The 18,282-nt window shown below is 47.1% G+C and overlaps 1 protein-coding gene and 1 pseudogene across 1 annotated transcript in view; one reads left to right on the top strand and one right to left on the bottom strand.

Moving 5' to 3' along the window:
- Positions 1-7,507: 7,507 nt before the first annotated feature.
- On the bottom strand, positions 7,508-8,169 carry LOC115846486 (ubiquitin-conjugating enzyme E2 R1 pseudogene; annotated as a pseudogene).
- A 1,606-nt stretch (positions 8,170-9,775) lies between these two features.
- Positions 9,776-18,282, top strand: part of PALLD (palladin, cytoskeletal associated protein) — a 389,315-nt gene continuing 380,808 nt past the window's right edge. Inside the window, exon 1 of the mRNA XM_070045831.1 lies at positions 9,776-10,680. Within this exon, the coding sequence (XP_069901932.1) occupies positions 9,776-10,680 (905 nt within the window). The remainder of the gene's footprint in view (positions 10,681-18,282) is intronic.

Below are 18,282 nucleotides of genomic sequence, written 5' to 3'. Positions count from 1 at the left end.
GAAAAGGTCTGTAAAATATATCTTAATATACTAACTAGTAAAACAACATTTTTAAAGCTCTTTATTAAAAGCTAAAAAATACAATAGGAGTTAGCTAGAAGATGTAACACTGTTTAGAAGATGTCTTGATTTTTCTTTTATCTGGAGAGGAAAAGTAATGGGAATTTTGCAGTCCTTCCCAAAACAGAAAGTACATGAGATTTACCTGCAGGGTTTTATTTCTACCTATGCTGTCAGAGAGCTGCCTTTTCTATTAAAATCTTAAAACTAAATTGGGGCTATTAATTCCAAAAGGATTAAATGTACTGATGGAGCCCACATTTGTCAAGATCATGTCTATGTTTTATAGAAAATAAGAATGCAGCTAACTCAAACCTTGCCTATACTTAAGCTAAATACCGATGGGTTAAAATGATATACTTTCGGTTTTAGTAACATTTTTAAGTTGTTAATTACACTTTCGAAGAACTTTTTAAATGAGTTGAGAGTAAAGGCAGACATTTTAAATCCTAACTATGCATAAAGTTTGCATATTTTTTTAAAAGATAAAACTTCCTAAGGAAAACTATGGTCCAGTCAAATTGAAAACTTACAGTATAATTCTACATCACATGGGCTGTAAGTTACACATGAAATTGTCTTGAATCCAGTAGATGAGGTTGATACAGAATGACTTCAGGCTCATGTTACTTTTTCAACATTTGCTAAAAATACTAATTACCTTCTAGTATGAGTAATGTGTCGACATCCAGAGCCCATTGCCTGACAATATAACACTGACCAAGTCCGTTCAGTCATGAATGTGCAGAAATTACATCCTTATTACAGAACAGATATACTTTCCAATATCTTTTTCCTCTAAGACAGAACTTGAATGCTCACCTCCGTTATCCAGATTTTAAAAATCAGAGTCTATCTGACAAATTATTGCTAACAGTAGACAAGGCCTAAGAGACTTATCAAGGCAATACGTATGCTGTGAATATATGATTACATATACCCAGAATACAAATCTGTCCTTCTGCATTCCTGTGTCCGATGTGGATTAGGGGCCCCGTGTCAGTTCTCTGTCTGAGCTGCTGTTGGTTGATAAAACTGAAAATTAAAAGGGTCATAGCATACTTTACAATATAATAGAGATCTGGATTACACGGGACAATTACAATCACTTTGATTTCTCTACCTCCTTTTTTTTAAAAATGCAGAGGGTAGCATTAGTCAAGTTTCAAAATAAATCTGACACGTTCTTAAAGAGATACCACCTGAAATCTCCAAGGCCACAAGAGTCTACACTTTGCTAATGTGTGTGTGTGTGTGTGTGTGTGTGTGTGTATAAGACATCAAAGGGAATTGTGTTATCTGAGCTCCAGCCAGGAATTCAGGCATGGAGGCGATGGCCGAGTCCTGGTTAAATTCCAGCAAAGGAAATAAAGACTGAGCAGAGCAGCTCTGACTTGGATGTGTTATATCATATGAGAGAACACAGATACAAGTTTGGTAAATAGGCTTTGAATTTAGGTGAGGGAATGAAGGCCAGAATAAGGACAGTGGCAGTAGACATGGATGGTCTGGAAGTAAAATCTAGAATGGATTCAATATGGTGAATAAAGATAGTATACAAAGAGGACACCAGTAACTCCAAATACTCTCTCTGGAAACACTTTATATGGCTGTTGTGGGCATGAAATCAGCTATTATGTTATGTCTCTGCAATTGAGATACAATATACCGTCTGGGGAGAATTTAAAAACTGAAGTAAAAATATGCCATGCCTCCCTGTAATGACAATTTACTTAAAGATTAGGAAAGAGTGGAATCCACATGTATTTATTAAGAAGTGGATTATAAAATTATTGTGCATCTTTTTGCATCAAAAAGGGTTTAATAAATTTTTCATATTTGACTTTAGCCCTATAGGGAGGGAAGGAGGGAGGGAAGGAAGGAAGGAAGGAAGGAAGGAAGGAAGGAAGGAAGGAAGGAAGGAAGGAAGGAAGGATTTTAAAATGATGATTAAAGAAGACAATTTAGGTGATACAAACACACTTTGTTTAACCCTTCATGAAGTGGACAGTCTCTTTTGGAAGAGCCTCACCATGAAGAGGAAGACAGGAAGCTTTTATAGGATAAAGAACAAGGGAGAGAGAAATAGAAAGTACTTGATTAGCTGGGGCTGCAGACTCACCTTTCTGTGGTGAGATGGAGGAAGGAGGTAAGTAAGGAAACCAATGCTGGTCTGGCTTGGGGCGGGCTGACCGGATGCATGAGTTTCTGTTCAAGCAGAGTGTTCATAGGGACACAAAAGTTCCCTAAGCTTCAGGTTGCTGACATGGCTCCCAGGCAGGAGCAGCTCCATCTTGGACCTAAAAAGTTATTTCAACAGAAGGAAGAAATTTCGTCTAGGAATTGCATGTGCTTCCAGAACAAGGAAAAAAGAAGTTTTAAAGCTTTTTCAAGTTTGGTTTTCATAGTTTGGGTTTTATTTTAAAATATTTTTAGTCTTGAATCCTTGTACCCATAGTTTTTATTACTTTTAGTAATTGTTTAAATACGAAAATAAACAGAAACAAAATGCTAAGTTCAATATTAAAATCACTCAGAATTTCCACTTTTTTTCCCAAAGAATGTGAAAACAGCAACCAAAGATTCCCCTAACAACCCCATCCTCAACCCACCGCAGACGTAATCAGCACCCACTGCTTGACGCACCATCTTCCAACCTTCCTCCTGTATTTATCTCTAACTGTATACACATCTTAAACGCCTAGTGAAACGTTGCTACCCCTGTCTGGACTCTCTAAAGCACCTGGCCCGTGTGGTTTGGGATACTGAATGATCCTTGGTGCCTGTCAGTCTTTTTCTAACATCAAAGATTTTTCCTTTCAAAATTGTAGCAGCTCATCAAAGTCTCTGCAAAGGATTCCATGAACTATTGCAAAAGTCCTCCCCTTGTTTAAATGATTCAAGTAAATACCCATGACACACCAAGTGTGAAAAGACAACGTGGCAGTTCCGTGCCAATTTGAACCATGTCTACCATTTCCTGGTTCAACTTTGGCTAAACAATTGAATGTTTTTATGCTGTAGGTTGGGTAATCAAAATAATTTAAAAAATTAGTGTTCACCCCATCTATTATTCTCAGGATCCAATGGTTCACTACAGATCTTCCTGAGCTCATGATGGGGCTCCCTCCTGGCAGACGTATCGCACGTTGAAAATGCACTGAATACACCTCACTTACCTACCGAAGGTCACAGCTTAGCCCAGCCCACCTTTGTTACCAACCAGGGCTCTTGGCCTCCTTAATCAATAGAAATTGATAAGAGGCCAGACGAGAAATTCAGGCAAGGCTTTATGGGGGCCCCTGCTGCAACAGGGGAAGCGAAACAAGAAACAGGTGCCCTTGCTCGCGCGCTGATGGCGGGGCAGGATGGTTCCTTATATGGGGTGAGGGTAGGAGTGTGTCCAGGGGTCATCAGGAAGGGTGGCTTAGGTGTTTCGCCCATCCCTTTGGTGGTGGTGTGCGCAGGGGGCATGTGCAGTACTCTGCTTTTGCTCCCGACACCCCGCTTTTGCTCCGGGCTCTTCAGAAGTGGCAGTTGGGTTTTTTGGTCTTTTTGTATCTTTTGTCCAGAATTTGCCCCAGCTGCGCATGCACGCAGTTATTTTTAGTCCCTTACAGTTTCCTTGTATTTTATTGCTTGAGGAGAGGTGCAAGCACTCCAGCAAAGGGTCCCAGGTCCCAGCCTGTCTCACCTTCAAGGTGCCCAGAACACTTCCATCAGTCTGCAGTTGGGCGAAATCATCTAACACAAAGCCCGTTTTCTAACAAAATGTTGAATATTCCATGTAATTGATTGCATACCGTAATGACAGTGAAAAGCAGAGTGGTTGTCTGGGTCCAGAGGGTTGTAAGTACATCGGTTGTTTACCCTCGTGATCGCGAAGCTGGCTGGGCACTGCAGCCGCTGCCCAGCATCTCGAGAGAGGATCAGACTGCACATCACTGGCCTGGGAAAAGATAAAAGCTCAAAATTCCAAGTACGGATTCTACCAAAGGCCTATCACTTTCACATCATGGTAAAGTTGATTAGTCTAACCATCACAAGTCGGATCATCTTTATAGGAAAGCCTGCAGCTCAAAATTTGGAAATCAAGACTTTTGTCGTTTGCAACTGAATTATTCTTCCTCCTGGACTCTGCTGCTTCTCATGAGGTGCCTTGTCTTCCCCAACCTCCTCTCAAGTGGGGGAGTTTTTTTACATTTCAACAGCCTGTGTTCCTTGCCACTGGGGACGGTGCAGGGGGTGTCCCACAAGTATTTTCTGACCGACAAAATAGAAGGTTGTCCTCGATAGCACAGATCTTTTTTTCAGATAATTATCCTCCAAAGTCAGCAACTCTAAAAACAAATGTTATTCATAATTTTAAAAATTTGCCTATTTTTTTCTATTATTTGTATATTCGTATACGAATCTGAATCATATGGATATATATGTCTACTACATATTCAGGAGCTCAAAAACAAATGTTTTCCCAAATACCAAGATCATAATGCCAAGACAATTTAAGAGGATAAAATTGCTTATGTCAGAATGTGTGATATATGAAACATTAAATGTTCAGTGAAAACTTACACGCTCTATATTTCATAGTGGAATATGGGTCCAACAGAATTCAGATAATGTGAACTTAGGGCAAAGCTGAGAACCGTAAAATCAACCATGAGAAATAACCTATCAACTAAATGGCATAAAATTCCATGAGAATGGATGAAGTATGCACAGGGATGTAATGACGTAGGTGACCATGGGAGCTGACGTCTGATAGCAACATTTCCTTGGGATACGCCAGACACTGATAGGTCTGCTGAAGGTCAAGGTGGGCGGGCAGCTATAACGCCTCCCACTATTTGCAGACCCTCCCAAGCCTGTGCTTTACCACATGTTTGCTAATGCCTGAGGGTTTGGCACCATCACCTGCTGGAGGGGTCTGCCTTCAGAGAATCCCCAGGGCGCCCGCAGTTCCTTCACTGCACAGTCCCAGAGTCTGAGGCACCGCTGGCCTGAAGTGTCCTCCTGCTGTTACCGTCAGCCCCACCCACCCACAGCGAGCTGTCCGGAACTGCTACGGTCTATGGACACCGATGGGAGCCCGCAAGCATCCGTCCATCCCGTCCTATCCCACTTGTACCCTAACAACTCTGAAAGATGATCTGAGGGATAAAAGCACAGTACAGTTTCCCAAAATCAACTAACAAAAGATTTGAGACCAAAACAAGTATAAGAAAATCAGAACCTGACATTTCCTTGGTTTCCTACTTTTGTCTTTTTTCCTGTTAAAATGGCAGCTTCTTAGGGCAGAGAAGCCCATCTTCCTCACGGCCGTGTCCCCAGTCTGCAGAAGAGGCGCCTAGCGCATAGCCGGCACTCAACGAATCGATGCTGATGAATAAGACAACAGAGGACGTAAGCCAGAAACATGATTTGTATTGGGTTGGCCAAAAAGTTGGTTACAGAAAAACCTGAATGAACTTTTGGGCCAACCCAATATTTCTATGACTCAGAATTTAACCCTGAGCTCACCGGTATCCACACGTCGAAGAGTGTCAACATTTAGAGAATTCCCGACGTCTAATAGCAGGGATGCCAGAAAACAAATGTCGTTCCGGCTCTGAATTTTTTCATGACAAACTTTCTTTGAGGGTAATGAAAACCATACAAATCACTGTCTACTTTTTTTTTGTAACGTGGTGTCAGAACTACCACCATTTTGTACTGGTACAAGGACATGTAATGTGTATTTTATGTGTATTCATTAGCAGCTATGAACATGCAGCACTGATTACTTTATCAAGTTCTTCTCAAAAAGCAGAGCCCCGGCGATGAGTGACCATTGAAAAGACAGGTGACAAAGCTGCACAAAGAGCAGAACGATTCCTCACCGAAGACAGCCTGTCCCAGGGAGGTGTTACGGGGCCTGGGGCTGAGTGAGTGGAGGGGACAGGAGTGGCCTCCAGGACAGGAGGGGACAAGATACCTGCAGAGTGTCCCGTGTCTGCTGTGGATGCGTGGCTCCCTCTCCTGTCAATTCCCACCCAGGGCTCAAAACTGGTTCAAACACTAGGTGTGGTTTTCTCCCTCACCTGCCACGATCGTGACCCAGACACTGCCAGGCGTCCAGCACAGAAAGGCTATCAGGCAACACCTGCTTTCCCGGCCTTCACAGGGTTCTTAACTAATTCTTAGAGTTCAACGAAATGAATGTTACAACAAAATACCTGCAGAGTGTCATGTTCAAAAAAAGGAGTGAATTGTATTGACTGGAGGATCGTAGAAAGTAACCAACAAGAAGTGAAATTAAGTAGTTTTCAAGGATGAGCTGGAGTTGGAAAAACAGAACAGACGGGAAAGGCGAAAGAAACCACCTGCGCAAAGCTCAGGGACGTGAAAGAAGACGATGTTCAGAGCGGGAGCAGGTGGCTGGGTGTGGGTGCAGCGCCTGTCACAGTGATCGTGGGGGACGAGGCCTGAGACTTCACGTCTCGCTGACCGTCCAAGAGCGCACAGGTAACCTGCCTGCCCCGTTTGGACCTTCTCTTATTAGCCGGGGGACCACCGGCAAAAAAAGCAGCAAAGGAATGGCACCGCCAAATTCGTAAGTGTGATTTCTCTCACCATCCGATCTCATATATATATATTTTTTCCGATCTCCTATTTTAACAGGAATCATCATTTTCCTCCTTGTCTTTGGGTCATTCTTGACTCTTGCCTAATCCCTCCTCCTGGATTGTAAGATGGTTACAGAAGAGACCATGCCTGGCTCATCTTCGCCCTCCTGGAAGCTTCCCTTGTGCCTAGTAAGTGGAATTCATGGTCAATTTCTCATTCCGGTAAAGGAAGAGTGACTAAACTGGGAAGGACCATTTCTCCACACGAAGAAGCTGGACCCGCAGGAAGCCAAAGAAAACAGAAAATAGTTGCAGCTTACGGGAGTTTTAGGGGAAACGACAACTAAACCAAACTAACAAGGAAGCGATGAAGGAGACGCAGAGGAGAAGAGGGAATTTCCAGGCAATTCGACTTCCTTCAGAAAAGAGGACAGAGGCAGGCGGCAATGATTTATAGACACTTTATGCCTCACTTTCCAATCGTCAACCCTGCTTGTGCAGTGGCCACTGACCTCACCCCTTCTTTACTCCTTTTTACACATCAGTTCTTTTTTAGTGTGTTGCATTTTCTTTTCTTTTCTTTTTCTCATAAAGTTGCTTTATTTAGATTCCAAACAAACCAAAGGAGAGAGAAGAGATGACCCCGAGTCAACCCGTCCACTCAAGAGGCGGGACCCTGAGTCTCTGGCTGCAGCCCACGCGGGGCCCAGGGCCTCTAGGGCGGCGGCCTCCCTGGAGGCGGAGGCGGAGGAGACGTGGGCTGGGGGACCCCGGGGCCGCTTGGCGCCCGGAGGTGGTGGCGGCGGCAGACAGGCGGGTGGCTGAGGTAAGATGCGGTGTCAGGGCTTCTCGGTGCCCAAGTCCTGCGAGTCGTCCCAGAAGCAGCGGTCGGCCTCGGCCTCGCCGTCCTCGTGGAGGAGCTCTGTGTCCCCGCGGGCGCCGGGGTCCCGGTCTTCACGCAGGACCCGGCCGGCGTGGTGGGCACCTGCACGCCGCCCCGCTCCGCGTGCGCCGTCGTCCCCGGGACCTGCTTCCGGTTGCTGTCCGTGTACTCGCGATACTAGCCTTTGCTCTCTTCCCGCTCCCCGTGCATCACGTAGGCGCCCCCGTGGGCGGGAGAGGTGTTGGGTCTGAGGGGGAGGGAGACGGCGCTCTGGAGCGGCGTCCTGACGTTCTGGGCGGGGCTCCGCCTCTCTGAGGGCGTCATGGACTGGCGTGGGCGGAGGACGGCGACGCACACGTCCCCAGTCCCGTAGATGTCGGGGTGCCACATCTTGGTCAGGGACTAACAGGCCGATGGTCGTCGAGGGGGCTCTCGAGGCGCCTTGAAGTAGCCGCCCTCGTCGTAGGTGTCAGGGCCGAAGATGGCCACCGCCCAGGTAGGCAGGCGGCCCTCGTCCACCGGGCTCAGCGAGACGCCCTCCACCGGCTCCTGCTGCAGCCCCTTGAGCTCCAGCAGAAGCGTCTCCTGCGAGCTGGGCACCAGCGACCCGGCCATGGCGGCGGCGGGGGCCGGGGGCGCGTGGGAGCCACGGGACATCTGCCGCCCAGAGCCCCCGGGCCCTCCACTGGCTCTGCGCCGCTGCCAGTGTGTTGCATTTTCTGTATGGATGTCACCAGCACGGAATTGCCGGAAGCGCTGTGTGAAATAACACATGAAATCTCAGGGCAATAACGGAAATGTTTGCAGTTGTATCTCTTTGGTTACGACCTTTTAATGTGAAGGTTGAATAACATGGACATCTCTGAAGCATAATTTTCTGGTGAGTTTGGGCCACGTGGAAATCTCCCCTTTCATCCATGCTATGAGCGCTTTCCCGAGCCCACGTGCATGTTCTAGCGGCGATGTCGGGGTTGCAGATTAAACCCGGACCACATATACCTTCCTGCTATTGTTTTCTTTTTCACTGTGCAAGTGGTTTCTAAGCTACACCTAATCTGGACAACTGGATCCTGTCAGATGGTGCCTCTTTCAAACCAAAATATAAATTCATAAACAGGTGATTTAATCTGCCTCCGGCAAACACTCCCTATTTTTTTAAAAAAAAGAATTTAAAGTTGTTGCACCATTCAGAAGTGTGCTCTCTAGCTTCCTCGGACAGTGCTTTTTGTGAGGTTTTAAAATCTATCATGTTATTTTCACTTTGCACTAAATATCCTTAATAGCAGAACTCTGATTTCTGACCCACGTTTTCTTAATCGGATCCATTGCTGGGACCTCGGCTGTGAAACGATAATATGATGGTAGGGAAGCATATGGCGAAGGCGTGGGCTCTGGGGTCGTCGTCTGGGCTCTTCTTCTCACATCCTCTGGCTCAGTTTTTCCCTTTCTAAACTGGGGCCGCCAGTTGTGAGGGTTTTAAGTGAAATAATCTGCAGAGCGCTGTCGGCACAATGACCCCTCATGCTGAGTGGTCTGGGGTCATCTGCCCATTTGTGGGGAAGTTTGCCAACCCCTGGTCTAGAGCGCAGCTGTCCCTCCGCACCTGAAATTCAGTAAGCGATTTCAACTCTGCCTTGAATTAACTAGTGAATGAATGAATGTGAATACACATGTCTGGACACCAGGAAAAGAAAAGGTTTCAAAAATTTCACCGAAAACTAAAAACCAGTGAAAATTGGAATCAAAATGCATTTCGTGGTTTAGGGTGACATAAGCAGTGTCAGATTTGCTTAAAATATCAACAAACTCCTGTTCTCATAACATCAATGAAATTAGAGGTGTAAGGGGGGGAGGCGGGAGGGGGGAGGGAAGGGGGCCCTGGTCCACTCACAGCACCCACGGCAGGCGTGGCCCTCCTGAGTTATTTAATGATGCTTAGTGAGATGATTAGTATTCACTCACAGGGCAAATACCGAATTAAAATGATAAACACAAGTGTGCTTGACGTTTCTTCCAATTTATAGGGGAAAATGACTTAAAAAGCATATTTGTTTGTCTTACTGTTTCTCCCAGCTTGTGGATGAGCAGTATTGTGATCACACACACACACACACACACCACTCGCTCCTACTAACTGCAGTTGTGTCTCTTGTCCTTCAGAGCTGGTTTCCAGGCCCCTGCCTTCCTGTCCAAATCAGACAGAGTGCATGAGCGTCTCTTGACTATGTCCGACATGTCCTCCCGTGACTCCTTCTACGACTCCCTGTCAGACGTGGCGGAAGATGGTGAGAACGCAGACTTCTTGCCCGGCCTGTCGGCCTTCCTCAGCCAGGAGGAGATAAACAAGAGTCTGGACCTGGCCCGCAGAGCCATAGCCAACTCAGAGACGGAGGACTGCGACTCGGAAAGGGAGGACTCGCAGATTTTCAGCCCCTCTCCTGGGAGCCTCTGGGGGTCGCCTCCCCCTCAGGGGGCCAGGCCGGGTGAGCACCTGTCCCCAGGGACGCCTGGCGCACACAAGCCCACACCTGTCCCGCCGCTGCCAGCAGAACGAGCCGAGCGCATCTCCTCGCCTGCGTCCAGGAGGAAGCCCGGCGTCTCGCCCCTGCTGGCGCGGCCCAGCTACATCCGGAGTCTCCGCAGGGCAGGGCAACACGGTGCCAAAGCCCCCAGCGCCAGTGCCAAGCCCAGAGCCACGCACGGGGGCAGGGCCGGGCCCCAGAGCCCGCTGTGCAACAAGGCGGCCACCCTCATCGAGGAGCTGACGGCCATCTTCAGAGAAACCTCCAAGCCGAGAACCAGGAACCCCAACGGGGAGTCCTCATCCCCGGACAGCGGGTACCTGTCCCCTAAGAACCAGCTGTCAGCTCCGATGAGCGCCTCGGCCAGCCGGAGCCCAACCGGGGACCAGCAGGAGGTGGAAGCCGGGGCCGAGCCCCTGGAGCCCGGGCATCACCCCGCGGCGGCCCGGGACGTGGTCCAGCCCAGCCGGAGCCCCTCTCCCCCGGCTGCCCGCCACCTGCTGGCCGCTCCCCGGTTCATCCAGAAGCTGCGGAGCCAAGAGGTGGCAGAAGGAAGTCGGGTGTACCTCGAGTGCAGAGTCGCCGGGAACCCACCTCCTCGGGTCAGGTACGACTCTTTGGTTGTGGAGATGCTATGAGATGATGCGCGTGGTCTTTTGGCTTTACTTTAATGTGAAAGAAGAGATTTCTGTTACCCAGCAAGGGCTGGCTCCCGGAAGGGCATAGAAGCCAATATTATGGCCCCGGGTTTGTTTTTTGTTTTTTTTACTCTTTCAGGCTGTGCTGGGTCATAGTTGCTGCATGCTGTCTTCCTTGGTGGTCCAGTGGGTAAACCTCTGCGCTCTCAATGCAGGGGACCCGGTTGGATCCCTGGTGGGGGAACTAGATCCCGCATGCCTAAACTAAGATGGGTGGCCCCGTCTTTTGTGAAAAGAAAAAGCTTCATTGTGAGGTCGACCAGCAAGGAGACAGGAGGCCTGGCTCAAATCCATCTCCCGACCGGAATTTAAGGGTTTAGGGAATTTCAGGCTTGGAAGCTGCCTTGCTAATCAGTCCAAGAAAACTCCTCGTGCTGTTGGGGTCATCCTGGAGACGCCCGTACCCGTCTTGCACATGCGCAGGGCTGTCTCTGTAAAATGACTTCAGGTTTGCGCAATGAACATACTTAAGGGGGCAAACGAGCTTAAGCTGGGTGATGTTTTACCTGCGTCTCCTTTGTGCGTTCCTCGGTCTGGAGGGAAGTAGGGGCGAGGACCCGGCTAGCTGCTTTCAGCTGATGAGGGGCATGGATCTTTATAAGAGGAATGAAATTGTTTTGCACTTACTTGTAAGCATTCCCGAGTCCCGCCTTGAACTCTGGTCTTGGGCAGTCATCCTGCGAGTGGGGGAGAGGACTTTTTAAAAATACAAGATGGACCACGAGGACAAATTTGATGAGTAAAGAGGGTTTGGCCCTAAGATACACAGAACTGCGACTTTGGGAATCCGTGAAAACATGTTATTTTTAACATTTTAGTGATTGAACTTGGATTCACGTAGGCCTGGTCCAGACTCTTGGGCAGAAACAGGCTACTGTCGAGACATCATTGTCTTCTCGTCACAGCCAGGTGGAGTCTTAGCTGTTCTGTTTCCTTCTGAAAAGTGATTTAAGGTTTCTGGGAGTAGGAGACTTGACTCTTTTTAGCTTTACTGGAGGATATGTAACCAGAAGGACGTCATAGGAGCCGTTCCACACGGGCTTCACTGGTCCGCAGGCTGTGGGTTTGTCCAGGTTCAAGGAGGACCCAGTCCCTGGGCTTGTGCAATGCGGGGGGACGTCCGTGGGAAGCATTAACGGACTAGATGCTTTTTATGTATAGAAGATACGACACCACTGAGAGACTGTACACATTTTATCAAATCTAATTCTGTTACCACATGAGACCTTCAGGGAGGTCTCCCAGAGAACATCGCATAAGGGCTCAATTGAAGCTTGCTTCTAGGGGCCACTCTGACCCTCAGCAGGGCAGCTGGTAAGACCTTATCCCAAGTCACGTTGGTTTCTTGGCCTATTTTGGTGACTGTCTCTTTCAAGGAATGATTCATCGTTTCAGTCCTCCCCGTAGACTGAGGTCTCCAGGAAGCATGAAATTCCATCGTGTTCCGAGGGCCCCAGACACCTTTGAGTCACCTTGGCTATGAAAGCTCCTCTGTTGTCACTTTGAATTGAAAGATGTGACCCCAAACGAGGGATCATTTCTTTGAGGAAGGCCTTTGTTACCTAGGAAGCATTCTCTGCCCTGCGTGGAGAAGCTTTGCCCCGGTGTGCAGGGGCATCACCAACACCAGCAGATATCTACAATGTTCCCTGATTCTTGGCCTAACAGTAAAGTCTGTTTACTAATCATCCCCTGGTTCTGTCCCTCGGGTTTGCACCCCTTTTATCATCAGGGGTGGCCCAGTTTTAGGATTGTTTCCGGTGCAGATCAGGCAATTTTGTGTTACCTTTTGGATGGTCATTTGCATTTATAGACCAATAAACTTGTGCAGCCCTCCCATGATGGGTACCTTGATGTAGGTGAGTAATAGTTAATGCAGGTGAGCATGGGTACCTTAATGCAGGTGAGCATGCATCACATGCTCATGTATAAGCTCATTATAAACCCAGCCTCTGTGGTTGTTTGGTCCTGATCAGCGTCTAAGTCTCGGGAGTCAGCATGAAATCCCCATGCGTCTGCTCTCTCGAGATCCACTGCCAGATCTGAGGCTTAAACAGGGACAGGTCCACACTTGGAATGAGTGCTGAAGCCTTAGGATCTGGGTTTTTCGTTCTGGCTGCCTGTTTTGTAGTCTGATCAGCCTAATTTCCGTTAGTTATATAACGATCAGTCTTTGGGTGGCCCAGGCAATGTCCTATGGCTACTTATTCCAGCATCTATACATATAAATACGTGTGTATATATATAAAACAGCATCTAATAAGGCTGGTGTCTCCTCTGCATGTTGAATTTCTTTCCTCCTGATGTCAGTAGACCAGTCTTTCCAGGTGGCCCCGTGTGCACGTAGGACAGAGAAGGCAAACTTGGAATTGGTATAGATCGTCACCTTTTCCTTAGCTCCAAGGCTCAGGGGTCTGTGCGGGCTGTGAGCTCGGCCTTCTGGGCAGATGGACCTGGACGGGGGCTTCTGCTTCTAGGGCTTCCTGATGAGCTACAACCGTACACCCGGCCTTTCCAAGCCCCGCCTCGTCCGTGAAGCTGCTCGCGTCCGTGAATATTTCCATTTCCAGATTTTCTAAAGGCTGATCAGTCAGGTTGTATTCAGTTATTTGTATACAGTCGTGAGCAGGCTCTCCTGTCGTCCTGGGGAGCAGAGTGGCTGGGTTTAGAGTGGATACCACCTGTAATGTGACATTTGGGGGGTCAAGTGGTGTGGCCGGGTATTTGCCCAGCCTCCCCGAAGTAAGCCTACATCCGCCGTTTCGTTCAAGTAAAGGTGGCACACTGCGCGGGGCATGCGCAGTGGCCGGCTGGCTCAGGGTACATTTTTCAGCCTCCTGTGAAAGGTCTTAGGTTGCAGCCACAGCCCAGAGGCAAACTGGCCATACTAGACATACACGCCCGATTGCTGGACTCAAGAAAAGTAAACTACTGGCCTTCTGGAGGTACCTAAACATTGAGTTTGCGTTCCGAGACTCACGCCCTGTCTTTCAGACACAATGCTTGGGCGACCAAGTGCTGGGCTGTGAAAAGCTTCTCCGTGATGGTGTGGAGCTCATTATGGCATCTCGGAGTCCAGCTTAATGGCGTATTGTCACTTCCTTCAAGAGCCTCATATTGTCGCAGAGTTCAAAGTTAGGAATCCAAGGACGACAAAACCCAGCAATTCCTAAGAATTCTCAAGAATGCCTTCTGGTAGTGGCTACAGTCACCATAACTATTGCTTCTCTTCCATCTGGCAATGTTTCTTTGTCCTTTGGATACCTCAAATCCTCAATATTTTAGAGTTGGTTGAGAAATTTGTGCTTTTCCCTTGCAGTATTTTGGTCCTAACGCTTCCTTAGTTCTACGAGCAGTTAGTATACCATCCGCATATTGCAGTTAAGACTCCCTCATTTAATTGGAGATCCCTTCAATCCGTGGCTAAGGCTTCCCGGAAGATGGTGGGGTCCTGCTTCAATCCTTGTGGGAGTCCCATCCCTCAGTATCGTTGTTTTACGTCAGACTCTGGGTCATCCCATTCAAAGGCAAACCCCTGGGTCTCAGGACTTAGGGGTATGCAGTAAAGGGCATCTTTTAAGTCCAGAACTGTAAACCAGCAAAAGTCTCCGGATAAAGTTGTAAGTAAAGTATAAAGATTTGGCATCACCAGATGTATATCCTCTACAGTTTGGTTAACAGCCCTCAAACCCTGTGTAAAAGTCATCGCTGGTCCCGGGTTTTTGAACCGACGGGATGGGAGTGTTACATGAGGATTGACAAGGTCAGAATAATTGGCATTTAAGAAAGGTGGTCGTCGGAGGCTTTATACCTTCTTTCAAATGCCTCTTTAAATGCCTGTTGCTTCACATTCGGAGTCTTGGCCTCTGGACGGAGTTTTACTACTACTAGGTAAGCCGCCTTGTCTCTTCCCAGCCTCCCGTCAGCCCAAACATCCACGCTTACCTTTTGCAGAATTTCTTCAGGGGCTTCTGGGGGAGGCTTGGTCTCCCGATCGCAATGGGGCAGCTTGTGGGGCAGAGGCTTGATGTGGGAGTGCATTTAATTTTCCCAAAAAGGGAACAGGGCGTTTGAGCAGTTACAGCTGGGTGTTCGAGATCCAGAGCAGCGTATCATCTGTAAGCCTCAAAAACCCCCTGGAGGAAGGTGGGTGGGTTCTCCTGGGGTCCTTGCTGTACTTCCTGGATCTTATTCAAGCTCTGCCGTTTGGGGGCTCCTGTTGAAGTCTGGTTATTAAACATCCCTTATGATGATTCAGGCTTGCTCAGTTCCCTTGGGTCTTTCGGGTCCCAGCATCCTGGTTCAGCTCCAGGTGTGGCCTGTGCCGCCGGAGTCCTGATTGGATGATTTGGTTGTGATTCAGGGAAACTTCCAGCTTCCTGGCAGCCTTCTCTAATACCATCCTATGCTCTTCCACAGTCGGGTATTCATGAGGGCCTGTATGTCAGCCCAGTTAGGGTGATGAGTAGCAAAACGGATGTAAAGAGATTCTCCATTTTCTGAGGCTCATCTCAGTAAGATGGCTTATTATTTCTCCAGTTGTATAAATCCAAGGCTGATACAGGAGAATCCCCTGGGTTGGCCTTGGTCATCTAAGCCTGCTGGGACCTGTCTTAATGGAAATGCCCTGCCTGAGGTAGAGTGTTCCCTGGGCCAAACTGAATACCCTGGTGGGTATGGGGAAGAAAGAGTGTTCCTTTGTGACCATCTGGTATGGGCAGTACAGAGCCGGACCAGCAGCCCTAGGAGGGCTGGTAGGACCCTTTGCACTGACTACAGGCAGACCTCCTTCATAAGACAGGGAAACCACAAGAGGGGCTGACGGAGGGACTGGATGTAGTAGGTCAGGATCATGGTTTGGTTTTGACTCTATTGAAACAGGCTTTTTCTGAGGTTCTTCCCTCTGAACCACAATTTTACATCTCTTCTGCAAATTCTTATTCTGATATAAGGACATAAATGACTGTGCAATGGGATTTCATCCCAGTTTTCCTCTCTCTAACAAAACAAATCAAATTATAAGATAGTATCATAGTTCAAAGACCTATTCTCCAGCCATTTCCCCCCGATTCCAGCTGATACTGGGGCCAGGCAGTGTCACAGAGAAAATCATTGTCTTCTTTTCCATCGGCTCATAGCTAAACATTGACCAGTTTTGAAGAATACATCCCAAAGGACTACAGTCAGGTATACTATTAATGTTCCTCATTTGAAAGGTTCCTCTCAGGATGACCAGAGCAAAATGACACCAAGGAGGTGTTTTGGTTGGAAATGCCTTTAACCCAGGCATGGGGTATGTTCTTCTGGGGTGGGTTCCTGTGAAGCCACTGCACATCATGGGGGAAAACCCCCGACACTTCCATGAGGCAGGGTTTCCAGTCAGGGAGCAAAGTCTTCTATCTCCTGAGTCGGAGACCTTCGTTAAATCAGGTTTAATAAAGTTTTGCTACAGACATCCAAGGTCCTCCCCCTATTGGCCAATCCTAACAAATTCAACAGACTTAGACCAACCTGGACAGACAAAGAAATCCAAGACTCTGGGACTTGAACCAAGGGTTCAGGACTCTAACCTGAACTACTTTTTTAAAATTTTATTGGAGGATAGTTGATTTACAATGTTGTGTTAGTTTCAAGTGTACAGCAAAGTGATTCAGTTATACATATACATACATTCATTCTTTATCAGATACTTTTCCCGTATAGGTTATTACAGAATACTGAGTAGAGCTCCCTGGTCCTTGTTAGTTATCCATTCTATATGTAGTAGCATGTATATGTCAATCCCAATCTCCTAATTTATCCCTCCCCCACCCACATTTCCCCTTTGGTAACCATAAGTTTGTTTTTGAAATCGGTGAGTTTATTTCTGTTTTGTAAATAAGTTCATTTGTATCATTTTTAAAAATTAGATTCCACATATGAGTGATATATGATATTTGTCTTTCTCTGTCTGAGTTACTTCACTTAGTATAATAATCTCTAGGTCTATCCATGTTGCTGGAAGTGGTATAATAATCTTAGTATAATATAGTATAATAATCTCTAGGTCTTAGTATAATAAGACTTATAATAATAATAATAGTAATTAGTATAATAATTATACTTAGTATAATAATCTCTAGGTCTATCCATGTTGCTGGAAATGGGTGTTGCTGCAGTATTTTGTTCTTTTTATGGTTGAGTAATATATACAATTCCATGGTATATATGTACCATGTCTTCTTTATCCATTCCTCTGTCGATGGACATTTAGGTTGCTTCCTTGTCTTGGCTATTGTAAAGAGTGCTGCAGTGAATATTGAGGTGCGAGTATCTTTTCGAATTATGGTTTTCCCTGTATATATGCCGAGGAGTGGGGTTGCTGAGTCATATGGTAGTTCTATTTTTAGTTTTTTAAGGAACCTCCAAACTGTTCTCCATAGTGGCTGTATCAATTTACATTCCCACCAACAGTGCAGAAGGGTTTCCTTTTCTCCACACCCTCTCCAGCATTTACTGTTTGTAGACTTTTTTTTTTTTTTTTTTTTTTGTGATACGTGGGCCTCTCACTGTTGTGGCCTCTCCTGTTGCAGAGCACAGGCTCTGGACACTCAGGCTCAGGGGCCATGGCTCATAGGCGCAGCCGCTCCACAGCATGTGGGATCCTCCCAGACCGGGGCACGAACCCGTGTCCCCTGCATCGGCAGGCGGACTCTCAACCACTGCGCCACCAGGGAAGCCCTGTTTGTAGACTTTTTGATGACGGCCATTCTAACCGCTGTGAGGTGGTACCTCATTGTAGTTTTGATCTGCATTTCTCTGATAATTAGTGATGTTGAGCATCTTTTCATGTGCTTTTTGGCCATCTGTATGTCTTCTTTGGAGAAATATCTATTTAGATCTTCTGCCCATCTTTTGACTGGGTTGTTTTTTTGACATAGAGCTCCATGAGCTGTTTGTATATTTTGGAGATTAATTCCTTGGTGTTTGCTTCATTTGGAAATATTGTCTCCCATTCTGTGGGTTGTCTTTTCGTTTTGTTTATGGTTTCCTTTGCTGTGCAAAAGCTTTTAAGTTTCATTAGGTCCCATTTGTTTATTTTTGTTTTTATTTTCATTACTCTAGGAGGTGGATCAAAAAAGATACTGCTGCGATTTATGTCTAACCTGAACTTTTGAGGACCTTTCATATTTCCCCCCAGGGTGGGACTCTAACCCATGATCCTGATGAGGTTTTTAGACAATTTAGGCACAGGTATGTTTTAACAAGGTTACTCACCCAAAAGACATCTGATCCAGGAGCACTTTCTTTTGTCAAAGGCGAAAGTAGCCTGAGGAGCCTGGAGTCCCATGGTGGGAAAGCAAGAACCTGAAACCCCACCCTCTGGACACGGGCAGTCTAGGTGGCCACTCAGGATCAGTGGTGAAGGCCCACACACCCCGGGGGCTTCAGAGCCACGGACAGTTGGTCACAAGACATGGGTCCCTTCGTGGTCACCAAAAATTGTTACCGAGCAAGGGCTGGCTGCTGGA

This window comes from Globicephala melas, chromosome 6, assembly GCF_963455315.2.
Source record: "Globicephala melas chromosome 6, mGloMel1.2, whole genome shotgun sequence".
Classification (NCBI taxonomy): domain Eukaryota; kingdom Metazoa; phylum Chordata; class Mammalia; order Artiodactyla; family Delphinidae; genus Globicephala; species Globicephala melas.
Note: the sequence above shows the minus strand (reverse complement) of the source record. Positions and strands in the feature narration are given on the sequence as shown.